This window comes from Passer montanus, unplaced genomic scaffold (genome assembly GCF_014805655.1).
Source record: "Passer montanus isolate IOZ18808 unplaced genomic scaffold, ASM1480565v1 scaffold75, whole genome shotgun sequence".
NCBI classification, from domain to species: Eukaryota; Metazoa; Chordata; class Aves; order Passeriformes; family Passeridae; genus Passer; species Passer montanus.
In genome coordinates, this window is record NW_024372702.1 from 3,231,099 (window position 1) to 3,258,706 (window position 27,608).

Sequence of the window (27,608 nt, forward strand, 5' to 3'; positions counted from 1 at the left end):
GCCTGTCCTGTGCAGGTACTTGCACCTGGGATTTCCAGGCTGATTTCCCTGGCACAGGGAAGCAGAAACATCCCCTGGGCTGCAGGACCATGCTGGGGAGAGGCTTATCAGGTAAGCAGAATACTCCTTGTCTCTGCTGGTCTCCCTGCTGCAGTTTGGAGTGCAGGTCCTGCTCACAGGTTTTGCTCCACTGTGGGGGGAGTGTGGGGCAGGCCAGAGCAGGGGGACTGCTTTTGACGCACTGGTGCCACTGACAGATGGCAGTGGGAGCTGGTGGGCACATCCATTTCAGAGGTTAGGTTTGCAGCCTGGCAGCTCCAAGTGCAGAAAACAAAGCTGAGCTGGTCTCGTTGTTGAAGCGATTAAAGAGCCAATGTAGTCAAGTGACAGAGTTGCCCAACCAGTTTTGTGAAAACTCTGCATTTTTACTGCATTGTGTGCTGGCATTAGTCAGTGTGGAGACCTATTTCTGGACCTGACCTGTGGAGCTTGTTGCACAACTAACATTCTAATACATGGTAATTAAAAAGAGAAAGTCCACTAAACTGTACTTTTGGCTATTTCTTCTGTCTGCTATTTTTGGTAAGTTGATTAATTTCGTCTACTTTTTTTTTTTTTTGTAGGGGGAGAGGAGAATCAAATGACTTCTGGGACAGTTTGTTGGGTTTGGGATTGGGTTTTTCCTCCCATTTTTGGCAGTTCTATCTTTGGTCTTGATGTATGGAAAGTTTTGCTTAAATCAGAGAAACACTGTCCTGCAAATACTGTCATGCTGTGCAAGCATGAGTGTGTAGGCTGAAAATAGCAAAGAACTTTCTCAATTTGCCAGTTGTAGGGACTGAAGACCTACTTAAATGTTGGCTTTCAAGCTGAAGTGTGAAGGCCAGATGTTCTCAAAATGTGTTACACGGCTTGTAAACATAGAGATAAAAACAGACACTTCTAAAACCTCTGCTGCTCTTTGATACTGAACTGTGAGCTTGGTTTCTTTTCGACGATATGATAGTGGTTTATAAATATCTGATCACTTCCCGTCGAGCATCAGAAGTACATTTCTAAAATACGCATTTCCTTTTTGCGAAATACGCAACGTGTGCTTGCTGTGATAAAACATACTGAAAAATCTGTGCCATCGTAGGAAGTCCTACAGGTGCTTTCTAATCCAGGGTCTTGCTGGGGAATGCAGTTGCTAGTCAGATAATTCACACAACAGTACATTAACTGTAGAAGTCAGAAAAGCTGCATGTCTTACCAGGTGCACCAGGAGCAAGTCTGCCTTTGCATTGTGAGCTGATAAGTTCCCTCAGAAACTGTTGCTGAGAAATCTGTTCTTTCCAGTAGTGTTTCTGCAGTACCTGCAGTCAGCTGTTGCCTTGCTCTAGTCTGCTCCCTTTGCCCCAGGAGTAGCAAATGTGGAGGGACTGCATGCATGTTTGAGTCTCTGTCCTGCAGATGTCTTGCAGATGCTGTTAGGGTCTCACTGTACATGTCTGTGCTGGTAGTTCAAAGTTTGCAGATAATTAAGTGTGATGCTGCAGTTTGCAGGCTGATGTAGCTGTGCTGATCTCTCTGCTTAGCCCTCAGACCATCTCCTCTACCATTGAGACAATTACTTCTACTTAAGAAGAAACTCTCTAGTAATAGATGGAATAAGAGAGGGTCTGGTTTGTTCTCTTTTCAAAATTTGTAGTATGCAGAAATACTTTTCTACTTGTGCTGACACTTTCCTTCAAAAAGAAACTGTATCTGTATCATTGAGATACACACATATAAATATATATATATAAAATATGTAATATATGTACCTTAATATTTAGGATCCAGCTTCTCCCTCAATCCTTCCTTTATAACTTGTGAAGAGATGCTATTTGGAAAATCTCCACGACAAACATAATCTTGTTTATGTTCCCAAGGTCATTACGCAGCTGGTATTATCTCAGTGAAGCTTAAAGGAAAGTTCAGTGAATTCAGACTTGGGTCATTCATCAGCTCTGTGGTTATTTGCTTGCTAGAGACAAGATGTACCTCCCAGGTGTACTGAAAGTCCAAGGCCTTTGTATATTAACGTCAACAAGATGAACTCCTTAGGATATTCTTTGTATGTTAATGGGGCTGTAACTTACAGTCCCTGCCCTGAGGGCAGTGATGTACCTGGTTAACAGGAGACTTAGTAACTCTGTCATTGTTCATTAACTGGTACTGTTGTGTGAAGCTGTCCTGTCTCATCAGTCACGGTCAGAAGTCTTTCTGATTGCCAAATGTCTGCTCTGCGTGCGCATGGATAGAGAAGCAGCTGGGCTTTGGGGTGCAGGGGTTCAGAATCCTGCAAAGAATGACCTCCTCAGCCCCATAGCTTTGTGAGCTGCCCCTTCCCCAGTCTCTCCTGCATGGGGATGTCTGCTTTGGAGCTGGGAAGTGGCCATTTAGTGAGCAGCTCTAGTGTGCTGGCTTCTGTGGGTCTCTATCCAGCTATATGTTTAATCTGCTTCTGGATTGGGATAATACTGTAAAAAGTAACTGCACTGGCCTTCAAAATGGCCTCAACCTCGTGCAAATTACTGTGCAGATAAACATCTTTATGGAACCAACAGCATGCTGGTATCTTCCTAGTGACACACCTGCTAGTTTGGGCAGGGGGAGATAGTTGTGCAACCTGAGTACCACAGTGGGAGTTCCATCTCCAGGATCTCTTGGTCAGTCTGTCTGCAAATGAATCCAGGTAACTTTGGCCAGTGTTGTAGTGTGAAAAAGAAAAGACAAGGAGGTGAGACTGGATCGGGGACAGCTTTAGGTATTTTAAGTGTCCAACCTTATAATATCTTGAGGGAAATGACCTGTTGCAATGCGTAAGACTTAACCTAAATGAGGAAGGTGGTGCTTGCTTGTTGTGTTCAAGAAGCACCTGCAGTGCTTGAGATGAGCTGAGGCTGCTTTGGAGCTTGCTTCAGTGCCTCAGCTGGACTTTCACCCAAAGATCCTGCCACTTCCACATTAGATGCAAGATGTGAAGGAGGATCAGGAGCCTTAGGGTATGTTGCAGAACCTTAGTTCATAGTGCTGGCTGCTGCATCTCTGCATCTGTCAAACTGGAAGTTTCTCCTTGAGCAGGCAGGAGGGATAGCAGATGTGAGCCATCATGCTGACCTTACAGGGCATTGGAGGTGTTTGTGGGAGCAATGGAAGTAGCAACTTGTGAAAGCCAAATCTGTCACTGGTTTGACCTCATCCTAGCCTGGTAGATGTTGGTAGTAGTGCATCCTGTAGGGTCTACCTTTGTTTTATGTCCCCTGGTGTTAGAGCCTGAGGGGTGCTGGGGGAAGCAGCTGGTCAAAGTACACAGAAATAAACCTGCAGCTTCTTTGTAACCAATCATTTCCTGTCCTTAAGCAACAGGATGTGGAGAAGAGGGGACAGCATCCTCAGGCTATGTAGGTACAGTCAAATGTGAACGCTCTTTGCCTGAGCTGGAGTATTGGGGCTGACTGTCAGAGCTCAGTGCTCTTGGGAACATGTCTGCTCTCCTTAAGGGTTTGCATGATCTTTGCACTTTTTTTGTAAATCTGCTGAGACAGTGATTTCCACAGCTGTTCTGCTCTGGTTTGTTTTGTGGTTCTTTTATTTCACTGCATTCATAAATGAGCCCCTTATTTGTGCTGCACAGTAACTTGGCAGCTGAGGTGTTCCAGCTGCCAGACCTCATCAGGGAGAAACCTGCAGAGTGAGTGCAAGGATGGTGCTGCAGAGCAGGGCTGAGCCCTTCCCAGCAGAGCAGTGTGGCCCAGGCATGTACAGAACTAGCCTGGGCCAAATATCATAAACTTCACTGAGCACCAAGCATGCAGTGCCTGCTGGGTGAGGCAGTACAGGATCTAATTGGATAGAGCAGAATCGCAATTAAAAATTAACTTAGCCTCTCTGCCCCTTGACTGATGTGGTTATAATGTCTGCACATGAATTTTCCCCTTCTTGCCTCTGTGGCCAGTGGTGAGGTCAGGAGGCAGAGGTATTCAGCTCTCCCCAAATCACCTGTCCTTCTCCGTGGTCACCTTGTACAGGAGGGGGACTGGGAGTTTCACAGGCTCCTGTAACAAAATAAGTTAATCTCTGAGCTGTGGTGGGACTCCTCTGCAGTTGCTAACAAAGCAGGCCTCTGTCTGCATCTCATCAGGCACACAATGTCCTGGATTTTATGTTCCTGCTCCACACGTGGGTCTTGCTGTCATTGCTGTTGCTGGGGGAATGATGGGCCTGAGCTCTGGAGATCATGGAGAGGACAGGAAGTCATCCCCTGATGCCAGTCTGGCCTGTGAAGACCTGTTCCCTTCCTTCCTGGTAGGAAACCCCTGAGTTCTGGATCAATTTGATGCCTTCCTGGAATTAGTTCTTCCTTCAGGTCCTGGGTCTGAACCTTGGGCTAAGAAACATCCTGGATCAACTTCACAGCAGCTGACCAGGCTGTGTTGACAACCAAGTTTTTGGCAGTAGTGCCTCAAAGCAACACACTGCATAAGTAATCCTGAATATCTTCACAAGATGGAGAATGGGAGGTTGGAAGAAATACCATTCTGCAAGCTAATGGTATCTTGTGAAATCCTCTACAGAGCTGGCATCAGTCTGGAGAATGACAGGGAAAATTTGGATGTGTATGTACAGGATTGTTGAAAAGCATGGCTGTTGCTGCTTGGGGATGAAAATTCAAATGGTAGAAGTGGAGAGGGAAAAAAAATAGTTGTGGAAATCAGTGGTTTTTGAAAGCTGCAGACTTCATGTGTTTAACCTCTGCATGCATTGCTATAAGACATTAAGGCTCAAAACCTGACCAACTTCAGAAAGCAAACTTCAGCTTTTTTACTGCAGCACTAGCTATGGTACTTAAGTTGGATTTTTGGTGCCGAGTGGCATTTGGATATGCCTGGTTGTGCTAACTCCAAGCTCATCTGCTTCCAAACCTGCCCTGTCTCAAATTTTGTTGAGCTTCTGCTTCTACTGTATGACAGTGTTGCTGGTCTCATGACTGTGCCATTTTAGAATATGGAGTTTTGAGGGGTTTCATTGATGTCGTGGACAAAAGGAAGTTAATTTGCAAAGAATGGAAAACTGGAAAATCTGTTCTATTTCAGTGAAGCTCTAAAGTATCTTAAAAGCGCAAAGCAAAACCTTAAGATGCTTTTTCTCTTAACATGAAAACTGTACTTTGAATTACTTTATGGCTAGGAGCTATGAAAGAGATACACTGCCCTGTGGCAAGAAGGGAATAGCACATACTGCTATAAATGCTGTTGGGGTTTCATGTTTGTTTTGGGGTTGTATTTTTAGTAAACATTGAAGATAGTATGCCTTTAACAAATAGCTATGAGTAGAAGAGCCCTGAAAGCAGTATTTTACTCTTGTTACCTCAGGCATATCTTCTTCCCCAGTAAACTTGTTTTTCTGCTTAATTAGCTGAAATAACTTTTATAAAGATCTTAACAGCTTTGCAAATCTGTTTTCCTGACAAATCAAAACAATGTGGGCAGAGTTTAAATAGGCAGCATACGGCTTTTAGTGCTAGAAAGCAAGGCGGTGAGTACTGGAACTTGCCCCTGCAGTTTGAAAATTGGGAGGATTGCACCTGCGATCAGATGTCTTAAGGTAAGAAGTCCAGTGCATTGTGCAGGAAGTTGTTACCTAGCTTAGTTCTTGGCTAGGTTAAAGAAGAGAACGACAGTTGTAACTCCCACAAGAGAAATTCATCATCACGTAGGGATCTGGCTGCCTTTGCATTCTGGTTAGACTGCCAGGCTCCAGTTTGTGATCCTGTTAAGAGGAGATGTGTCTGTGGTGAAGCCAGCAAGCAAGCCAGCCAGATGGGAAAATTTACATCTTAGTTATCCTCTCCAAGTGTAGCCTTAGGTGTTGGTACCTTCCAGGACTAGTGGCCTGAGAGAACATTTCTCTTGCAGAAGAAAGGAGGAATTCTGCAAACAGAGAGCCTTCACTCTTTTCCTAGGTTGTGATGCAGCTGTTGTATAGTGCATCATGGTGATGGCTGCACCCAGGGCACTGAAAATGGCAATGCTGTGTGTTTGATATTTGGTGTACATATGGACCAGAAACTATTACAGGACTTTTCCTTGGCTCATTTGAAGGACTTACTTTTGGGTGCAACTGGCTTTATGGCCTCTGACCTGAGGAGTTAACTGAAGAAAAACTGATTGAGATGTTGCTAACTTGGCTGTGCAGTAAGAGCTCATTAGGTGCAATGACTGCTATACAGACGAGATTTGGACTTGGCTGTGCTCCTTAGGTGCAATGACTGCTATACAGACGAGATTTGAGACCAGCCTGCAGCACAGCTGGCTGACATTTTATCTCTTCTGCTTCCCATCTCAATAACATCTTGCTAGGTGCTGTGCAGTGATGAGCTTAGCACGGTCTCTAGCCATGGCATTCCCTGAAGTTAGAGCAGCAGCTTGAGCCACAGAGTTCAGTCTTGTGCTCTCTCTTGGTAGTTTGAGAGTGACCATTGCTTGTTGTGAAGGCTAGCCAGTTACAACAAGGCCACATACCAGTTTAGCTCCAGAGTTAACCTAAATATTTAATAGGATTAAGCGAAAGCCTTTGATTGGAACAAAAGAATGGACTGGGCTCTGGTGATCCCTGGTACACCGAGGCTGACAGCAGAGAACCTTGCTGACCTTGCTCTCTCTTAGGGCTGTGATCCCAGCTTGGTATTGCTCTTCCTCTGGCTGGTGATTCTTAAAGTGACATGGTGTGTTTGGAGCAAGGAGCTGGGTAGAGCAGATTTTCAGGAACTTAAAAGTTCTCCATTGTTTATGTGGGAAGCAACTGATTCTGGGCCAGGAAGGAGAAGCAGGAAAGCTGACAGAATCACAGAATGGTTGGAAGGGACTGCTGTGTTCATCCGGTCCAACCTCCCTGTTCAAGCAGGGTCATCCGAGAGCATACGGCACAGGATCGCATCCAGATGGTTCTTGAACATCTCCATTGAGGGAAACTCCACACTCTCCCCGGGAAATCTGTTCTGGTGTATGGTCACATGCACAGCAAAATTGTTCTTCCTCATATTCAGGTGGAACTTCCTGTGCATCAGTTTCTGCCTGTTGCCTGGTGTCCTGTTACTTGGCACCACCGAGCAGAGCCTGGTTCATCCTCTGACACCCTCCCTTCAGATACTGATGAGGTCCCCTCTCAGTCAACTCTTCTCTAGGCTGAGCAGGTCTTGCTCTCACAGCCTGTCTTTATAAGAGAGGTGCTCCATCCCCTTAATAGTCTCTGTTGCCTTTAATTATCTGTGTTGCTCCAGAAGCTCCATGCATCTCTTTTACTGCTGTCAAGGAATTAAAGTAGCTTGCATCACTTTTCACCACCAGAAGGAGTAGCTAGGGTTGGTGTTTTGATTGATGCTACTATTGCAAAGTCCATATAAATAGTGATGGAATTAGCAGTGTATTTGTGATTAGATCTCTTCTGTAACTGCTAATAGCTCTGTGTCACTCTCCAGGAGATCTTGGCAGCAGTGACTGTAGTGTGGTGCTGGTGTCCTGTTTTACTGTCCTGAAAAGGCAACTCTGGTATTCTGTGCTGTCTGTGCATGTGCTCTGAGGTCCACCTGACAGCCCAGGGTAAGGGTGTTGCACAGGGTAAGGATATTGCTCTGAAGCTGCCCAGAGGACCTGCGTGTAACATAACTCCTTGTCTCTCTGCTTTCCCCTTAGGTCCTGTAAGTGAAAGAAGATGGGGTCTGGCTGCCTAAAAGTCACCAAGTACTTCCTCTTCCTTTTCAATCTCCTCTTCCTTGTAAGTATTTTGAGCATCTGTGGAGTAAGAAGGAAGGCCTGGACCGAAGTTAGCTAGAAGATGTTTTTTTTTCTGGGTATTGGCCTAGTGTGTTCATTAAATAAAATAGCCAGAGTTTTGGAAGGAGGGGACTCTGAATTTGGGGGATGTCAGAGCTCCTGTGTTTGTCTCAGGTATGCCAAGCAGCTCCACTCCCAGCAGCCATCTGCTGCCTCCAGTGCACACAGCTCTATTCCTGCATTGGGAAGGGAAAGCAGGAGCTATGGGTCCTTTCTGGAAGGAGAGTAGTTGTAACTACTTTCTCTGACACATCTGGAGCAGCAGCTGAACTGTCCCTGAGCAGCAAAGCTACAAAACCTGCCAAGTAATGGCAGTGCCCTCCTAAATAGGCCAGCCAGGCTTCAAAGAGCAACTCTAATTTTGTTTGAGTCCCAACGGCTGGTTTTGATTTGTGACAAGATGAATTAGTCCAAGTCTCCTGTTTGAAATGGAGTTGGGAGGTGGGGGAGACTGGGACAGGCTTGTCTGGGGAAATAAAACAGCCTACTGGGTGCAGTTATTTTCAAGTGTGAAGTTTAGCAAAAGACTAACTCCTTTTGGAAAAGATTGGGTCTGGGAGGGCCACACACATTCTTGCATGCATCTTTCTGCTGCCTGGATTTTGTATGTCCTGTGGGCAGTGATGGTACAGTTGGTGATACCTTCTTGCAATGGAATGGTGTGGTAGGGAAGTGCAAGGTTTCAGCTTTCCACATGTCAGCAAGAAAATAGCCTGTCTCATATCGGTATCCTTTGTGCAGAGTGTAAGGAAAAGGAGGGGTCAGGCTGGGAGAGAAGGGAGGGGAGTGAATCATGATAAGGTGAGCACTGCTTTCTGGTCTCTGTCCCTGTGCACAGTTTCACTCCTGCTTCCTGCATGGCTGCCCTGTGCTGGTAGCACACAGGGTGAACTTGAGGCACATCTGGATCTGGTTTCCCTTGGCTTACTGTGCTTGCTCTTTGCTCTCTGTGTTTCCTTCCATTCCAAGAGTAGGTAACTGCAGTCTAATGGTCTGAAGTCAGGGGCGCTCAGAGCATCTATGGGAAAGGTTCTTAGGAGGGAGAGGAGAGGCATTTCAAGTGCCACTAGGTCTTCCTGAGTATGATTTAGTCCACTTTAAAGATAGGAAAAATCATCTGAGTCCAGGCCTGTCCTTCTACTAGTGCAGGACTCCTCTACAGATATCATCATTCAGTCTCTCTCCTCTCTTGAAGAAATGATAAATTTTAAGCAGCATATAACAGCCAGTCTACCCTGGGAAGCAGAGCTGTATTTGTTAAGACAGTGTTTGTCTTGCTGAAGCTCAGTATCTGGCCACTGTCTAGTTTTCCTTAATGCCCAAACCTCGGTCAGAGTTCATTAGCTAATCTCTGTGTAGAGAAAGTTCTCTTCAAGAAAGCCAGCCTAGCATATAGGAAAGGAGGAAGATGACAGCCTGAAATACTGCTGTACCTTAAAACACTGTCACTGTGTTTGCTGTATGCTGTCTAGGGTCACTGTGGCATCTCTATTCCACGTTTTCTTTCTCTCCCTGCTCTGCTGAGCCAGGCATGGCTGCAGGCAGCCTGTGGGGAGTGGTATGGTCTCAGGAGGCAGAGTTGAACTGCTTTGTTGGGCTGACCCACATCCATGCTGCACTTTCCTGTATTTTGCAAGACTGTGAGGATGGCAGGTGCTGAATCCCTCTCTGGGTCCTGGAGACCTCCAGGCTGAGTACTCCTGTCTGGGTGGCAAGTGATTGGAAGTAGCTGTTCTTTGTCCTGTGCATGCCCTGCTCCAAGCCAGCTCCTTGGGTGTAGCACTCAGCCCCCTCCCTCTTGTGGAAAGCTGGTCTGATTCACTGAGCTGGACCTGGAGAGTAAGAACTTTAGGAGAGGATTGTGAGAAGGTCTGTGCTGACTAAAGGGAGAAGCTGCTTTAAATGAGCTCTTTAACCCTGCTGTGCAACACAGGCATTGTCTTCCCCTCGGACTGCTCTGTCAAAGTGAGGTATCCAAAGCCACTGTGTTCTGGCTCAGCTTGACACTTCTCTAGAGTGAAGATTTTGGGAGTGCTTCTGTCTTGACTGAGGGCAGGCTTTTTGCATATGCCAGATGTTGGGGAAGGTGGCATACATTACTCTCTCCATTTCATAGGAAGTAGGTGACCTGAGATGTTCTTCCATTACTGTTGTTCAGGGTCTAAATTGGGGAGGGTAGTTGCAGATTTTTTGAGCTTATACAGTGTGATAGAGCTATATTAATTAGCAGAGAATCTGCTTGTATTGAGTTGCTGTGAGCTCTCAGCACAGAATGCCTTGTGCTGGTTTCCTGAAGCTACTGAGCTTTGTGAGGAGGGTGCTTGAGCAAAGGTGAGCACCAAGGGTGCTGACAGAGCCCTGTGTCTGCTCTGGACCTTGAGCTGAGCCTATGTGATTGCACCCCTTGCAGGCCAGCCCTAAAGTGTGCTCTTCAGCCTTGCTGATGATTGAAGCCTTTAGAGAGGTGCTGGCGACTCTTTTTAGAAGTTAGTCATTGAAATAGCACTTCTCTACAGCTCGAGGTCTGCGAGAAGGTCGCTTGCTGTAGCTGAAGTAGTTCAGGGACTTAGTGGTATTTTGCAGCATTGGAGATTTACTTCAGGGAGGGGTTTGACCTGCTTTGGTTGAAGGGAAGAAGGTTACTTGGGCTGCCTGCCTGCTTGCTAGAAAAGATACCAGATAAGCTTGGAGTATAATCTGAGTTTCCTAATCAGAATTTAACACGTCTGCCTTCTTGGCTAGCAGACACGTGCTGCAGCACATGCTTCTCCTTAAAGGGAAGACAGCTCTGCAAGACAAGTTTAACAGTCTCTGGAAACTATTTGTTTGGAATATATAGCTGTCTTTCCTGCTTCTAAAATCCTTTGTAAATGCAGCAGAAGGCTGCTACCTAAAGCAAAGCCTGGAGTTGAAGAGCCTTTCTGTTGACCCCTGTGCCAGCTCTAGTGTTGCATCACACAATCTGAGCATGAAGGAAAGCAGCGCTGGGGAAGGAAAGCTGGGAACCCCCAATTGCTCTTTCCAGAAAGATGAGTCAGCTCCATCACAGCTCAGTTTTTCCAAGCCCCTCTTGACTACCTCTCTGTGGGAAACTGCTGACCCTGTAATGAGGGATCTGTATCCTTCTGGTTTGGGTGTAGCAGGACATTTTGCTGAATCTGGGTGTGAAACCTCCACCCCCCAGGGAGGAGGGAAGACATCTGTTCCCCACTTCAGGAGTTTAAAGCAGTGGAACAGAGGAATTAAACTCCATGGAAAGCAGATGTGATTTCTTCTATGGAGGGTCTGAAGCCCAGCCAGTGGCAGAAGCAGCCTTGCTATACAATGCAAACTCCTGAAGATGCTGAGCAGAGATATTATCCTGATAGGAAGTAAATACACTCTTGTTAATGGGACAGTATTTTCTCCCTGCCTGTAGTTATTGTCTCCCTGCCTTCCCCTTGTAGTGTTTTCCATAGCAGCTCCTGGCAAATGCACAAGTTGTGGACTGGAGCAAAGATCAGAGTGAAAACAGGCCTTGGATAGTCTGAGCACCTCATAACAAATAACTTCTCAGGAACTCTGCTCAGCAGCCCTTCTGTGTTTTGTCAACAACAGCAAAACTTAGGTGACATATCAGGGTCAGTGAACCAAAAGGGATGTCACATACAGCCCGGTTTGCATCTTTGTTAAAACAAATGTTTATTAAAGCTATAGTTGAAATGTGAGACTGTCTTAAACTGTCAATTCAACAGTTCTTGATACTACCAAGTTTGAGAGGAATTTTTAGGTGTCGCAGCTGTTGCATGTTCAAGGGGCCTTTCTGGCTTGATCAGCAGACTAAGCATTGTAAGCAGCATGTTGGGACATAAGGCAAGGGGGAATTCTTTTTTTCTGGGGTACAGCAGCTACATGCTTTCTGTAGCTGAGTCAGTATGCTTCGTAGGTGGGAACTTGCTTGATTACTTTCTAATGCTGTCTCCAGAGCTAACTACATGATGCATCTTCTGCCAAGACAGAAAAGCTTGCAAGCAGCTTATTTCAGACTGTGGCTTTATCTTTGTTCAGAAAAGCTTCTTTTTATGAGCAGCTGAAGCCTAGTGTAAACTTTCAAAGTGTGGAGCCAATGCCTGTCCATACAGCCCTCTCTGCCAGCTTGCTTTGGGTGATGGTTTGGCATTTCCCATGTCTCCCAAGTATTAAAACATTATCTAATGAAGCACAGAATTGCAATCTCTCTTTAGCCCTGTTAGTTTATTTCACTTCATCCTATCTTGAAATCCTGCTGATGTGAGAACAGCTGCTTGCAATCCACTTGCAGTTCTTGTCCATTCCTTGTTTCTTCAAAGCCTGTTTTGGACCATTGCACAAGTGTTTTCCAGTCCTAGTTGGCTGAACAGCACAATTTTCAGCTTCTTATCAAACCTGAAGACTTGCTGATACATGAAGGCTAAAACAGAGCATGCTTTCCCTCACCTTTCAAAGTGAGATAGGAGAATTTTAGCATTTCTTGGCTACTGATTTCAGTGTCTGGATTCAGCTGAGTCCTCACAGGGACGCATTGCTCTACTAATCCTTGCCCTACATAAGACTGTGTGGTGAGCAAGGCAGAGGCCATGGCTAATGTTTCCGAATTCTTGGCTCTGCTGAGGCTCAGGTATTCTACCAGAAAGTAGGGGCCAAGCCTCTTGGGTTTCTCTATTAAAAAAAAAAAAAAAAATGTTTCTTTCCTTGGTTTTTCACAGAAGCAATGCATTTACCTTTTGCTTCTGACAGCAATGTTCTAGCAGCAGGGTGTCTCTTCCTCAGACTGTTTTGAATGGTCCTCCTATACAACATTATGTACTATTAAAATACTGTGTGAAAAACTGCCAGGCAGATCTAGGAGCTCCTGTGCAGTTGGCTGAGGCATTCTTCCTGGAGTTGTGCTAATCCTGTTTACCCTGGGAGGAGTACCATAGGGGAGATGGGTGGGAACAGCCAAAGAATGATTGTTTTTAAACTGGAAGTGTGGATAATAGTGACTGCCTCCTCTTATTAATCTAAGCTTATAACTTACACAAAATGGTGTATGTTTTGTTCTTGCTCTTTCAGATTCTGGGTGCTGTGATCCTGGGATTTGGAATATGGATTCTGGCCGACAAAACGAGTTTCATTGCAGTTCTCCGTAAGACTGTGTTTTTTAATCTTCTTTTTCTAAATTGTCTCTGTTCTGGGGCTGTGTTTGACCATGGTGTTGTCTAGGAACAGCAGTACTTTTGTGCACGATCTGTAGCCTGAGCAGTAACGTGCTGTTTAGCAAGATGGGATTGTTATCAGGCACACGGTGAAAGGGAGCAGCCCTGGAGACACAGCATTCCTCTTAGTCTTGTTGATTGAAACACCACGGTCAGACTGAGTGAGACTACTGCCTCTTCAACCAACAATCCAAATATTTTGTCCTAAACACAGGGCCCAGTATTTAATCCTATTTTCACTACATGCTCTGTGTTTTCACAATGATTTCCGTATTACCACAATGTGCAAAGGTCCCAATGCCTTAATGCAGTTTCGTTGTGTGAGTCCTCCACTGTTTTCTTTCTGTAATGATCTATTTCAATTTAAATGTTTTAAATGCCGAAGAAAGTAAGTACCTGGTTTTATTGATGCTTCATCTGCAGTGAAAGGAGATGGTATGTTTGTTGCTAAGCAGTAGAGGAAGCAGGTTTGGAGGGTGTGTGTTTGAAGTGCTTTGACTACTAAAACATACTCTTGATTACGCTTGATGAGACTTACCCTGGGCATCAGAGGTGTTCTGTATTGTGCAAGAAGCTTAGCTTTCTTTCCCTAAAGTCAGCCACAAACTTTGACTTGAGTCTTGAGTCTCTGCTTTCTGCAAAAACCAAAAACTGAGCTGGCTCAGCAGAGTCTGGGCTTCAGAGGACTGTAAGTGGACTTTCAGCAAATGAGTATCTCAGCTCCATCTTTCACAAGCTCTGCTTCCTTTGAGCTCTTTCCTAGAAACACCTCAAACTTTTCTGCTTGGTGGCTCTGGTTACTTGTTGTCACTGCCTTTAGAATTGCTGAGTTGGGCACCAGCCTCAGACAGTGCAGGAGGGCTGCCTGCACGGGGGGAGTGAACACGAATGGCATTCATAGCCCTGTTCCCAGCTACACTGATTCTGCAAAGGGCTTTATCTCCCAAGTCCTGCTGAGCACTCTGACCTGCCTTGAAAGGTGCTGGATAGAGAAGACACCCTTGCTAATACCACACATGCAGATCTGCTCCTTACTCTGCTTTTGTGCTGTGGCATTGGGCCTGCTCCTGCAGTACTAGAAGGTCAAGAAGCACAGCAAAGGGTGTTAATTAATAAAGTGGGAGCATGAGCACAAGCAGTACACTCAGCCTAAATGGAGCTTATCATGGCCTGGCTGTTTGCAGTACCACTCACAGTCTGAGGTGTGCTTAGTACCTATGTCAGCAGCTGATTCCCTCAGGTGTTACAGCCACTTGTGGAGGGATAAGTCCCTGAACTTGGCCCTGTTTCTTCCCATTTACTTGGAATCTCTGCTAACAGAGCATTTAAGAATTTGGTTTCCTTCCTGGAGATTTCCAGTATCAGCTCTCTCCCTGCCCCCTCACTTCCTTTCCCATGCCTTGCCCCTCTTTCCCTCTGCTTTAGTAACCTAGGCATCAGGGAGGGCACCCAGCTGCTGCCAAAGGAGCCTGTTGTACTTGCTTGGCTGCCTGCCCAGCGCAGGGGAAAACACGGAGTGATGGCAAACAGGCAGGAGTTGAATGTCCTCAGAGCCTTCTCTTGCAAGACAAGACTATTGCAGATGAGAACCAAGTGTGGCTCTTGTCCCCTGACACTATCAGTTCTCCAAGGGGTTTTTGAATTGAAAGTACCTTTTTCTTTCTTCTGATGGGAATTTGACAAAGCAACTGCTTTCTAGTGCTGTGGACGTGCTGCAACTTGAACACTGACTTGCATGGTAGCTGAGCTGATTTTGAGGGAAGGAATGGGGTAGATTGTGAAGGCCACTCCTGTAAGGCTGCTGCTTCAGTAAATGCTTTGCCGTAGCAGCAGGTAACCCGCACAGCAAGAGTCACAGGACTGGTGAGGAAGCAGGATCCTGGGGTTTGTGGCATGTGTCCAGTCAGGGAGAGCTGGCTGAAGTGACCTGTGTGGCAAATGGATCTGCTTCACTTCTTGATAACTGAACTTTCTTCTCTTCAGCATGTTTTAGGGAAAAAAAAAAGTTTGGAAGCTGGTAGCTTGTGCCAGGTATCAGAAGCAGGGGGAAGTATATATTAGCGGGGAGAGTATCAGTTGGGGCTTGATTATCCTCCTTTAACATATTTCAGGGGAAGCTCAGAGGAAGTTTGCCTCTTAAGACTTCCTTAGTTCAGGAAACTAAATGCTGAGCTCTAAAAATGTTATTTTCATTAGTCACTGGACATCCAGAATTCCCCTGTACTCTGTAGCTTGCAGATATAGGAATGTCTCTTAATGATAAATGAGGTTTCTAGTTACTGTTTTTAGACAGAGTATTACTTCAACTTTTGTGCTGTAATGCAAGTAATAGTCTGCAAGAAATAGTCAGCTGACCAGCTCAAATGTAAGAGTTTTTCTTCTGTTGCTTGCAGTACTAAATGCTGAGGGGAGAGGGCTGACATCACCAGCATAATCTGAAATCATCTGACCTAAACTTGGTTGAAAAACCACTGAGCATTCAGAAGTGCAGACGTTAGAAACAATAGCAGGGGATATCTAGGAGGATTTGTAAAAGTAGCTAATTTGGGTATTATATCTGTTTTGATCCTGGAATAGCATCTGTTTGTAGGGTGTTGTGCACAGGTGCTGCAACAGCCTGTGGTAAGTGCCTGGCCACAAGCCATTCAACCCAGACTTGCTGAGTAACCTGTCACATCATCTGTGCTCAGTACTAGCTGCAGCTTGTTGCATGTTTCACTCCAAGAGCGAGTTTGTCCCAGTGTTGACTGAAGTGGATAAGTGAAAACAGAATGGCTACAACAAGAAATAGTGCTTCAAAGTGAAAAGACTATCCAAAAATGGGGTTTAGGACTTGGAAGAAAGCTTCCCTGAAGATTGCAAAGGGAACTAAAGCAAATGGACAGTAGTTATGGAGTAGATCATCTTTGTTACTGTTACTTGAAGTAAATTTATGAGGGAGTAAAATTCCAGTAAGGAGATAATTTTCTCCAAACAAGGTTCATTTGTTTGGAGTGACCTTGAGTCTTCCAGACTCTGGAGACCTGCAGGATGGCTTTTAGGTCTGCTTTCATCAAAAGACAGCCAGAAGCATCTGTCTGTCACCGTGTTCAGCACACATCTGTGCAGTCTGTTTGGAGCAGACAAAGACAGTTATCAGTAGATATAGATGCAGTTCTGTAAATGGTGATGGCAGGCATATTTTTTTGTCAGTAGCTAACGTTGTTCCCTCTCCTGGCTCCTACAGAGATGTCATCTCCCTCCCTGAAGACTGGTGCATACATCCTCATCGGTGTTGGGGCACTTACCATGCTGATGGGCTTCCTGGGCTGTCTTGGAGCTGTCAATGAAATCCGATGTCTCTTGGGTCTGGTGAGAGTATTCATGCCTGTTTTAGAGCCAGCCTTTAATACATCTCCTGCAAAATATCTGTTGGATTGTAGATGGGCCTTCAGTCTCCTGGGGATGTTATTTCTGCTAGGTCAATTTAGGTCTAGTTCTTAATTTGCACTCATTAAATTCTCCAGCAGTCAGCAGGCTGCAGCAGAGCTCCTCAGACATTACTGATAATAAGCTCAGAACTGTGAATGGGAGAGGATGTCACTGACACTTGCACACAGTGGGTTGAGGACTGCCAGCTGAGAAGTGTACCCTGTCCCCTCATCCTGACTTCCCAGTTGGTACTGTGCTCTCAGTGGTGGAAGAGCAAGTTCCAAGGGCAGTGAAAGAAAAGAGGAAGAGTGACAGTGTCCTGTTATGTGACATCTGTGGAAAGTGCAAGAGTCGAGAGAGACCCTATTAGGAATATCCTGTATGTCAGGGCCTCTCTTCAAGCAGTTCATCTATAGGAAGCTTTCTGTCCATGATAGGTGAGATGACACCAGCTTCATACACCTCAGCCTGCTACATGACTCTATCTTATTCAGAGCACATATGTGTTGGAAACCAAGCATGGCACGTACTGTGTGTCCTGGTATTAGCAGCATCTCCTTGTCTAGCAATAGTAGCTGCTACCATTTAAAAGCAACCTCAGCAGTTTGCTGGTGGATCTTAAATTTAGATCCTCAAACAAATAAAATAGCATTTTTTAAAGGGTAACTGATTTTTTTTAAAAAGCACATTAACAAATTAGGCTTGTAAAATTGACTCTTTTTTTTCTGTTGAGGCTCGAGGTAGGCAGAGTCCAGCTGATTGATTGAGGCTGGAATAGTTTGCAAAAGGAGTTGGCTGTGGGAGAGAGAGTCCCAGTTGAGATGACACATCCAGAGAGTGCATGTAAACCCTTTCCTTCCTGAAGGCTTTCTGTTGGCCTAATGGGAGAAGTGCTGAACTGCACTGGTGTGATGTTGGCTCCAGCCCTTTCCTGGGAAAGCATTGTTGATAGCAGAGTTTGTCTGCGGGCAAAAAGACATCAGCTCATGTTGTGATTTCTCTTGTATATGAGAGTTTTATTAACTTTTATATTCAGACCTTTTGAAAGACCAACAATGATCACATATTGTTTTTTGTTTGCAGTACTTCACCTGCCTGATGATAATCCTCTTAGCTCAGATTGCTGCTGCACTGGTCATCTACTTCCAGAAAGAAACGGTAGGTCTTTATTACCGTGCATCTTTTCCTTGGCTTGGCTTAGGAGAAGAGTGATACCTAGAAATTCTTTCTTCCAAACTGGGCTATCCTGTTAGGAGTCATAACTGGATTCTCCTTTTCTCCACCCCAGCTTAATAGTTTTGCTGTTTGATTTTTGTGTATCTGCCTCAATAGTGCTGCTTTCTCAAGGATTATGAGGCTTTATTTGATATGCAGGTTTTATTTTTGGGTAGTGGGAAGAGTGGAAAAAAACCAGAAGTCCTAAAATGCTTTAGACCACACCTCCTCTTGATCCTGCTGTAGACAACTATTTGGGCATGTAGTAGCAGTGGTTACTACCATGTTGCCATCACTGGTGCCTTGAGGAGTTACCAGCCTGGGCACTTTTTTGACTGGTCTTCCTCCTTGTGCCATCTTGTTCTGTCTTTCTGCATCTGTGGGTAGAACTCTTCTTGGAAGAGCTGTCCTGTTTCCACAGAAGCAAACCCAAATATCTGATGGTTCCTGTTCTACAGCTGGAGTTTAAAGCCAAGTAGTTTAATATTTTGAAGTGGATCTCTGTCAAGAAGGCAGTTTCACAGTGCTTCTAGAGCTCCAATATGCTTAGTAGTGTAAAAGGGAACTACCTGTTTTTGAGCTACCTAAGCATTGCAACAATCCCTCATGGGTATAGGCTCCCTGGCCAAGGCAGTGCCTGATGAGGCCGTCAGCTACTTGAGAGCTAAACTGGGAGCCATGTTTATGCAGTGGAAACAAGTTATAGCTGTGGGGTCACTACTGGCTTCTGGTACAAGTTGTAAGTAACCCTGTCCTTTACTGCATAGCTGTATGCATCACTGTATGGCTGTGCTTGCCTCTCCTGAGCCAGCCCTTTAGCTAGATGGCTACAGAAAGCAGAACAGTTGAGGAAGTTATGGATGGGGCCTGGTGGAGAAGTCTGGGTCAGGAGGAAGGTTCCTGCCACCAGCATAACTGATGTAAGCTTTGTACTGTGGTAACTGAGCAGCTGTTGGCTGGGTTCCTTGCCAAATGTGGTGTGACTGTAGCTTGCTCTCTGGGCTAGCAGAAGCTGAAGGAGAAACTAAAACAGTGACTAAAACTGGTGTGTAAAGATAACTCTCAACAAACAACTCTGACTAATGCAGATATGGAGGTGTGGGGATGGGCATTCCCCTGCAGTGGGAAATGTGACTTCAAACCAGGAAATTCTCTACCTTTGTTGGCATTTCTCCTCCATCTGCCAATCTACTCTAGAAAACTCCAACTTCTAAGCTGTAGCTCTTCATTTAAACCTCATCAGACCAGGGAGAGTTTAAAAGTGCTGGGAGTTGTTTTGCACAGCTGTTGGAGTGACTGAGATCATCACTTTTACAGATCTGGGAGAATGGTCAGGGAAGCTGGGCTTTGAACAGATGCTCCTGTTCAGTCCCTAATGAACAAAATTAATGGAAAAGCTCTTCTAGAGCCATTCTCTTTTCAGGGATCCTCCAAAGTACCTGCCTAGAGCACTAAGAAAAACTGCTTGAGGAAGGTCTTGGCTGAAGCCTCCAGCACAGTGGTTTGGGGCTGCGCTTCAGTGCTGCTGTGCAAGTCGCTCTGCTTCGCTGGCTGTACGTCATCCCAGGGCAGCTTGGAGCTCAGTGAGGCACACTGAAACTGCTCAACAGCCAGTCCCTAGATATATCTGTTGTGTTCTTTGTGTTTCTTTCTTTCTGACTTCAGGAACTTGGTTAGATATAAAACAAGGAACAAGAAGGGTGAAGGAAGAGATTTTGGATCCAGAATGTAGCAAGGTGATACTCACTCCTTCACTTGTAACTGAAGTGTTTTTTTCTGTTGCAAGGGTGAAGGAAAATATTTTGGATTCAGAATGTAGCAAGGTGATCTTCATGCCTTCACTTGTAACTGAAGTGTTTTTTTCTATTGATTCACTTGAAGTTACTCTTGGCATATCTATTCCTTTTTGGTGTCAAAATCCTCCCCCACACTGACAAATGAAAGTATACTGAAATAGAGTTCGTGTAACTGTAAAAGGCTGAGCCTCTGACAGGAAGGCTGCTGCTTTGCCTCTCCCATGGGCATTGTTAGAGGAATGCCCCGTCAGACCGGAATTGCCCAGTACTTTTGGAAAGCAATATTAAAACAATATTTGTTTCCCTACACTTGCTGGTGACTGAAACTGTGAGGTGGGTTTTTTTTTTATGGACAACAACATAGTAACATCCCAAATGCTGCAAATTATATTCTGCTTTGTTAACTGAAAGTTGCTGTCACCTACATCACAAGCCCCTAAATGTGTGAGAGCCTGGAAAAGTTTTCTCTTGGCCTAGTTCACACAGCTCTGTGCAGCTTGGCTCTGAGTGCCTTGAGTAAGTAAGTAAGTAAAAAGGCAGAGGAGTGCTTCTTTCTGTTTTTTGAGCCTGCTTTTGTGTGCAGGCTAGATGCTAATAAGTGCTGAGGGAAGGAGCTAAGGAGAATGGTGGTGTTTTGGGAATAGCCCAGCTTGCTAGCTATTGTTTGCAGCAAACAGGCCTGAGTGATTGCATGCAGTGACTTGTCTGGGGCTATGGACTATGCATGAGTTTCAGAATCTGAAGTAACAAGGCAGAGGAGTGCTCCTTTCTGTTTTTTGAGCCTGCTTTTGTGTGCAGGCTAGATGCTAATAAATGCTGAGGGAAGAAGCTAGCTTGCATCTGACCCGGTCAAGATGGATGTCAGTCTGATAGGGGAAGAAGCCTACACAATCCATTGTGTGATCAAAGACCTGGTATTGCCTCTGGCATTCGTGCTGAGGGAAGGAGCTAGCTTGTATCGACAGGGACAGGATAGATGACAGTCAGTGTCTGATAGGGGAAGAAGCCTGCACAATCCATTGTGTGATCAAAGACCTGGTATTGCCTCTGGCATTCATTTTACCCCATTTCCCTCTTCAGTAGCCCATGTGCTGGGGGAGACTGACAGCCTTGCTGCTTTCTGGCAGTGAGCTGTGGCTTTGGTGCCCAGGATCTAAGTGCCCCTGCTTTGAGGTGGTGGGATTGTGCCTTTGGACACTGGGCTTGCTAGAGCTGGGAAGGAGCAAGAAGCCCCAAAAGCAAGGGTAGCCATTTCCTGAAGCATTCATCTCTCACACAGTGCTAAGTCCTAATAGCTTTAAATGGGTGAAGATGGTGAGGATGTTGAAAGCCTATGTGCCTTTCTAGCTCGTTGCTCTTTCGGTTTTCCTCTGCCAGGTGCTTAAGGGTGAACAGCTGCAGATGCCTGTGTTTTCCCTTTGGGCTGCCCTATGGGTTAAGCCCACAAGCAAGCTGCCTGTGTGGCTCCAGAACTGTGCCACTGTTTGCATAATATTCCCCTTCTCTCAGATTGCTTGTTAAAACACCTAGGAACGTCTGATTTTTTTTCTTTAATTTGAAATGCCTCACTTTTTGAAACAAGAGCTGTTTGCAGGACTTCTTGCCTGTTCTTTTCTAAGAGTAAGGGCAAAGCAAACATACAGCTTCCCTATATAGCTGTGGTTGGGAACATCAGGTTCACGTCCTGTCTGCTTGTGGTGGGGTCCTGGGATTGTTGCAGAAGTGGCAGTAGGCTCCATCTGACCCAATAGCTAAGGGGCTAGGTTGGCCCAGGGTAGGAAAACAAGCCCAGCTCTCCTTGCCTCCCTCTGCATGTGGAGCAGCCGTGTGCAGGAGGGGTCGGGGTGGGAGCTCAGAGGTTCAGTAACTGATAAGGCTTATGGCAGCAGCCACGGCCAATCTCATTAGTGAGAACCAGGTCAGGTTGCCTTGATTTGAAGGGAAGGAAAAGGGGAAGTGAAGTAATTAAAAGGGGAAGAGGTAGACATCATGAGAAGAAAGATCATGCAGCTCCCATCTGTCTGGCCTGACATAGCTGATCCCAGTGAACTGAGCTGCAGTTTTCCTAGGAAGAGGAGTTGCTGATGTAGAGAAGCTTCTCTCAACAGTAGGCAGTGCTTCCTCTTGCTGAGTGTCCTGGTATTTGCCAAGGACATTGAAAATGCTTCATAGTAGAAGAAAAGAGAATACTCATTTCCACTGATTTGAAATATGCTGTAACACCACAGTTGAAAAGGTAATATGTGGGATGGGAACATCCTGGTGCTTAGGCTGATGTAACTATCCTATCCCTCAGGCAGTCTAATGGCACTTTTCTCCAATCTCTTGTGCATCTGGGTCTCTCCTTAGTGATCCTCATGTACAGGCTGGTTAAGACAAGCTTTGGAAGGAGGTGGGAGGAAGAAGGTGAAGGAGTCTGCCAGGTGGTAGCTTGCACCTCTCATCAAACTGAAGGGTGTTGTAAATATCTCTGGGAAAGGAATGGTGGTGAAGGGATGATTTGATACACCTGAACTTTGTGATAAGACTGTTAATGAGCAGTTCGGGTAGTTGTAATACTTCCTGTCTTAATATAGAAACAGCACTTGTGGGAGTTTGAGGAGAGGTAGATCAACACCTTGTGAAAAAGGCAAGTTTCCATCAGCTGTGTATCAGAAAATCTGTCTGTATTCATGAGCAGAGTGACTTACACCTTCCCTGAGCAGCTGAGATGAACTGCAGTGGCAGAGATCCTGGACTAGGGTCTTGCTGCAGTACAAAGTTAAAAACACATAACCTGTGAGTCCTTAAGGCAGTGTTGTCCTTCAGCTTGCACTTGCACATCTGTCTTGTCTAGGACAGGCAGTTAGTTGTTCAGCCTGTGTCTTAGCAGGATAACCATACCCTATCTGTTTCCTTACTGCTCATCTGGTTTGTAGGCTTTCCCCGTGTCCAGGCAAGGACTTGCTGGTGCTTTGGCCGTTACAGCAGCAAAGCTGCTGCCCTTATCTGTACTTGTCAACTATTTGCAGTCAGCTTTTATGAGTGACTGTAGCTTTATATATGTATCTGAAACACCAAAGAAAAGGCTACAAGAATTGATGTCTAACTCTCCTGCCTCTTTTTTTCTTGCCAGTTGAAAGTTGAGTTGTCTGACATAGTTGTAGATCTGATTGAAAAGTATGACCCTTCGGATGAAGATAAGAGGAACTTGCAAGATGCATGGGACTATGTGCAGACACAGGTGAGTCCTGGCGTGCAACAAGACGTAGATGATGCTATTTGTCAGTGCAGGCAATTTAAAAATTTAAAAACCTTTAATTTTTGATCCTTTAAAACCTTTAAAACATGGTTGAGGACAGAGAAACAACTATTGCACATTGATCTGACTGATCTACAAAGTGGCCTGTGAGGTTTGGTGCTTGCAGACTAGAAAATGGTCCTGCTTGCTGCTTCTGTGTCAGACCCTGAACCATTCTTGCCTGCTGGGTGTTAGAGCTAGCTAGTGTTGGCTGCATGGCCTAATGTATTCAGCCTATTATATGGCACTCTAACCCTTCTCTTTGTCTGCTGGGACTCCTAAATACTAACATGTGTGAAAAACATTTTGCACATGATTTTTATAGCAAAAAATCCCTAGTTTATTGCCAGGCAAGTCAGCAGCACCTGCCTTACTACTTGGTGCATGTTGCTTGCTTATTGTGCTGGTTCTTCTGCAAGTATCAGCGTTCTTGGGAGCCATCCAACTGCCCATGGTTTCTGTTTTAGCATCAGGGTCAGCTTTTGAGCAGCTAGAGGGTATTCAAGCACACTGGAGTCATGACAGCTGTTTACTGCCAAACCACAAGCTTGAGAGCTGGCTGGCTGGTGTAGTTAAATACACAGCCAGCATGGGACTGGTGTGTAGTAAGTACAAGTAACAGCATTTGTCTTCTGTCTGTTCTTTGGTCTGCAAAACACTGACCTGCAGTATTTCTCCTCCTAGGAGAATGATTTATGTATGTTTTTTCACTGTACTTGCAACTCCTTGGTAGTGAACTCAAGAAAAGCCTGATTCTATGTGGAAAGAGGCTACTGCTTGAGCCCTTCTTTTATGTAGGAGCAGAAGAAAAAGGTTTTGCAGAGATGGAGAATTTGAGTGTCAAAAGAGTCTACTTTGTCCACACACTGGAGTTAGCATTTGAAAGGGGGTGGGGTTCTGTAAACTGGGAGTTTAAGTCCAAACCTCTTGTGAGAGAGATGTAGTTCCTTCTGGAAGCTGTGTCTTCGCAGCACTCTTTTGGAAACCAAATGCTTGTCCTGATGTGGATGTTCAGCTGTTTGTGTCTCATGTCTGTTGTAGCAGAAACATTAGTTTTCCTTTCCAAGCAAAGAAGGCTTTTCCCAAAACTTGTACCTTGACATAGACAGCCTTTCTGCTCTGTACCACTGGGCAAGCACTGGCATCCATGCTTAGGATCTTACTCCTTGCTAGACTTCCCGGTGTGCTTTTCCCTTCAGCAAGCACGGTTTCATCACGTGGCCCTGTAGGAATGTAAATGTTTCTTTGGATGGAAAGTTTTCCTCTGGCAGTTCCAGCTGGTCCGTGCTGCGCCCAGGCGGACGCTGGTGTGCCGTGATGTGCCGGGGCTTGGTGGCATGGGGACGCCATCGTGTGGTGGCTGCTGCTGCCCCAGGGCCACCACTGAGACCGGGGCCCTTGAACTCTTGTTTTGCTAGCAGAGTGGCTCTTTAGCTGGAAGTAATGTCCCTGTGTTCTGGACAGCTCTATGCAAAAGTAACCAGGGTGGTGTTCAGTGCAGCTAACTCATGCAAACTGCATGGCCTGACTGGTGTTGCATGGAGAGCTCCTGAGTACTTCTACGTGCCTATTGTAATGTGCAGTTATCTTGCCAGTGCAACGTGTAAGACTGTAATGATCTCTCTCTCGTTATTAGATTGCCTGCTGTGGCTGGACTGGAGCAAAGGAATGGGAAAATAATGAGATTATTAGGAACAAAAGCAATACTGAGTATCCGTGCTCCTGCTCCAATAGATCTAAGGACTTGGTGGAAGGAAGAGGTTTCTGTAGTCTGGAAGACCCTCTCAATGGCACTGCAACATATGCTGACTGGCCTGTTCATGAGCAGGTGAGTGAGTATGTCTGGGCCCTGTGAAGCTTCCATGGAGGCTGTCTTGTCTTTGTTCCCCATAAAATTTAGAGCATTTCTTTCATGTCCTTATTGCTTGAAGTAGCTGTGGAATTTGGGGCAAGGAGGGATAGGGTCACAGGGATCTTGCCCTTTTCTGCAAAAGCTTCCATGAAACGTGGTGTAGCATGTAGCTGGGATAATTCCTGCATGCAAAGATATGCTATGATTTGAGATATTTAGATCCAGATTTGAAGTATTTACATCCATGCTTCTCTACTTTGCGGCTGTGTTTTCTCTACAGGGATGCATGGATGGTGTAGAGGAGTGGCTGAAGGACAACCTTGGTATCATTCTTGGGGTTTGCACTGGTGTTGCTGTTATAGAGGTAAGTAATTTCCTGACATGAACCTATACTGTCTTATCATGGAGACTTTTTAAAGGCAAAGCTGTTTTCTCAAGTAATAGACACCTGGTTTAATGGCAGTGCAGTTCTAGTTCTTGGTTGTGTCTGCCTGAACTGTGGCTTTTGTTGATTGGACCAAAAATCTAATGAAGCCTTGTCTTCTTGTGGTTCTGCCTGCTATATCTGACTTTTGGCAATTCTGTAACCAGAATACTGAGGCAAGCAAAATCCTACTTTAGTGAAATCCCATTTGTTGCCTTAAAAAGTCCATAACATAGTTTCCAGATTAAGTTGCATCTTTATGAAGCCAAATTTTTTGTCATTTCAATTATTTGCCTTGCAGACTAACTGTGTTCTTCTGTATGGTGTCACTAAAAGATGTTCACTGTATTCTGCTCCCCCATATCACCCGTTCTTCCCACCTTATCTGTCTGGTTGCTGATTTTGTTCCCATTCTTCATACTTATTCCAGCTGCTGGGGATGATACTGTCCATTTCACTTTGCAAGAACATACACAGCGAAGACTACACCAAAGTGCCCAAGTCTTGAGCTGGCTGACTCCAGAGCTACGGCACCACAGAGAAAGGAGCAAACAGAACATTCCTGCCTCATACCCAGACTGTCCAACCATTGACCATTATTCCTGTGACATCCCATTTCTGATACCACTCTGCTAAGAACTATTAGAGCTGCAACACAGCGTGATCTTCTGGCAATAGGGCCCTTGGGCCACCTGCATCCTGCCTCTGGATTATTTCTACTTCAAGAAGCAGAACTTAAACTGTCTCGTGCCACATGAGGCACCAATTAACCTGAGGGGACAATGCTTTTGCTGCCTGCTCCATGTTAAACAATACTATTCATATCTTCATTCTACAACCCACTGGACCTAACATACAATAACTTTTCTCTCCCTTGCTCTTCTGCACATCTTTTCACTTCCCCCCTGAAGTCCCATGAGCCAGGAATTCTGTTGAGATTCCAGTGCTTTGGTAGCTTCACTGACTTGTGGTGGTAACTAGTCATGCTTTATAGGCCTTCTCTTCCCTTGCAGTTGACCTGATTCAGCTCCTACTATACATCTTCCAGCCTAGGTTCTCATGTGAAATGCAGAGTGCTACTGTCACACTCACTTCTCCTGTTTCTGTAATCAGCTATGCCTTGCCTTCAGTGGAGCTCTTCCCTTTTGAGTGTGATGAGAAGCCACCAGGAGGGAGCCAAGCCTACCTATTTATTCATAGTGTGACCTGGCAGATTGTGGTGGTGGTGCTCAGCTGCTTCTGGAATGGATCCCTTGGGTTTTGGATTTGACACTTATGTGTTTCTCCCATTTGCCTCTATCTTTTCTCTCCCCCTAGCTCTGCTTTGCTGGCTCCTGTCAGCTTGGAGGTTACTTCAGAGACTGCTGCATACTGTGGACTCAGCCCCAGGCTGGCTCTGCTGTTTGCATTCTTGGGTTGCCAACTTTATAGAGATTACAATTAATTTGATTCTTCCCCTGCTCCTTTATGAACATAAAATTTGTTAGCTGTGGATTTAGATATGAATATGGAGGGATCTGACTGGATTGCTGATGCTGTATATTGGGAATATCACTGGTATCGGTGCCCAGTATAGCTTCTGTAGCTGGGATGCAAAAATAAGTTGCTTTTATTTCGGTTGTCCATTCTTCTAACTCCACTGTGTTCTGGAGCCATGGCTGCATCCTGAGTTCTGCCTCAAGTGCCAGCACTGCAGCAGATAAGTAGCAGGTTCTGCAGTTGGGCAGGCTGCAGGTTTCTGTGCTTATGGCTGGGCTGTTTGTTCTGTTGAGCCAGTGGTCAGCAGCAAGGAGTGGTGTAGACCAGAAGAAGGTAGGAAATGCACAAGAAACACTTCCCCAACTGCTTACATAAGAGAGCTGGGTGCAATTCCTCCATTTTAGGAGTGTCTTGGGCACAGCAGATTTCCTGCTGTTACACATGGTACAATGACTGTGACATCAGGAAGCTGGATGGGAGATAAGTGGATGGTCCTTGCCAGGGACCTGTTACAAGGTACTTGGTGAGTGAGCCTTTGCCTTACAGAGGTGGTTCCAGAACTGTCTCCTGTCAGGGGAGGGGCAGGTAGTAATAACCCTACTTGGTAAAACCTACTTGGTTTTCCTTCTGGGGAGAAAGGCTGGTGCAGGGGATCAGGGTCCCCAGCAATGGGTCCCTGCTCTGTCCTCATCTTTGGACAGAGCAATGACTGGGGAGAATGACTGGGCAACTGGTTTTTATGGAGGTCTGATAAGGCTTTTCAATTCTGAGATATCTGCCCCTTCCTGCATAGATCCTTCAAGCTGACCTTTTCTATAGCAGAAGGCACCTTTAGCAGTAAAGCTTGCTAGCTTTTGTAACACAAAGTCTATTCTCTAATGTGTTCTTATTTGTAAGATTCTTGTTCGGTTACAGATGCCAATGCTGAGCAGCAAGTAAAAAGGAGCCCATTCTGGATTTCCTTTTTTGTTTTTGTCTGTTTTTAGCAACATCTTCCTACTGGAAGAAATGCATGTACAGATATAAAAGTCTAGAGGGTGAATATTTCTGTAATAAAGACTTTGCTAAAAAATATA

General features: G+C 45.4%; 1 protein-coding gene across 2 annotated transcripts; it reads left to right on the forward strand.

Annotated features, from left to right (window-relative positions):
• CD82 (CD82 molecule) lies at positions 1-27,608 on the forward strand. 2 transcript variants are annotated; one of them, XM_039730983.1, is made up of 9 exons: positions 1-111; positions 7,719-7,800; positions 12,933-13,005; positions 16,302-16,426; positions 17,570-17,644; positions 22,613-22,720; positions 24,414-24,605; positions 24,910-24,993; positions 25,484-27,608. In XM_039730983.1, the coding sequence occupies exons 2-9, from the start codon at positions 7,738-7,740 to the stop codon at positions 25,559-25,561; spliced, it is 798 nt and encodes a 265-aa protein (XP_039586917.1). In that variant the 5' UTR covers positions 1-111; positions 7,719-7,737; the 3' UTR covers positions 25,562-27,608. The 2 variants fall into 2 exon arrangements, with proteins under 2 accessions (XP_039586917.1, XP_039586916.1); XM_039730982.1 differs by lacking the exon at positions 1-111 and adding an exon at positions 452-582.

Bases quoted from the DNA above. Each gene is read 5' to 3' on its own strand.
- CD82 (XM_039730983.1), top strand. From the start codon at position 7,738: ATGGGGTCTGGCTGCCTAAAAGTCACCAAGTACTTCCTCTTCCTTTTC. The intron at 22,721-24,413 runs GTGAGTCCTGGC...TCTCGTTATTAG, and splicing joins GGGACTATGTGCAGACACAG to ATTGCCTGCTGTGGCTGGAC. The intron at 24,606-24,909 runs GTGAGTGAGTAT...TTTTCTCTACAG, and splicing joins ACTGGCCTGTTCATGAGCAG to GGATGCATGGATGGTGTAGA.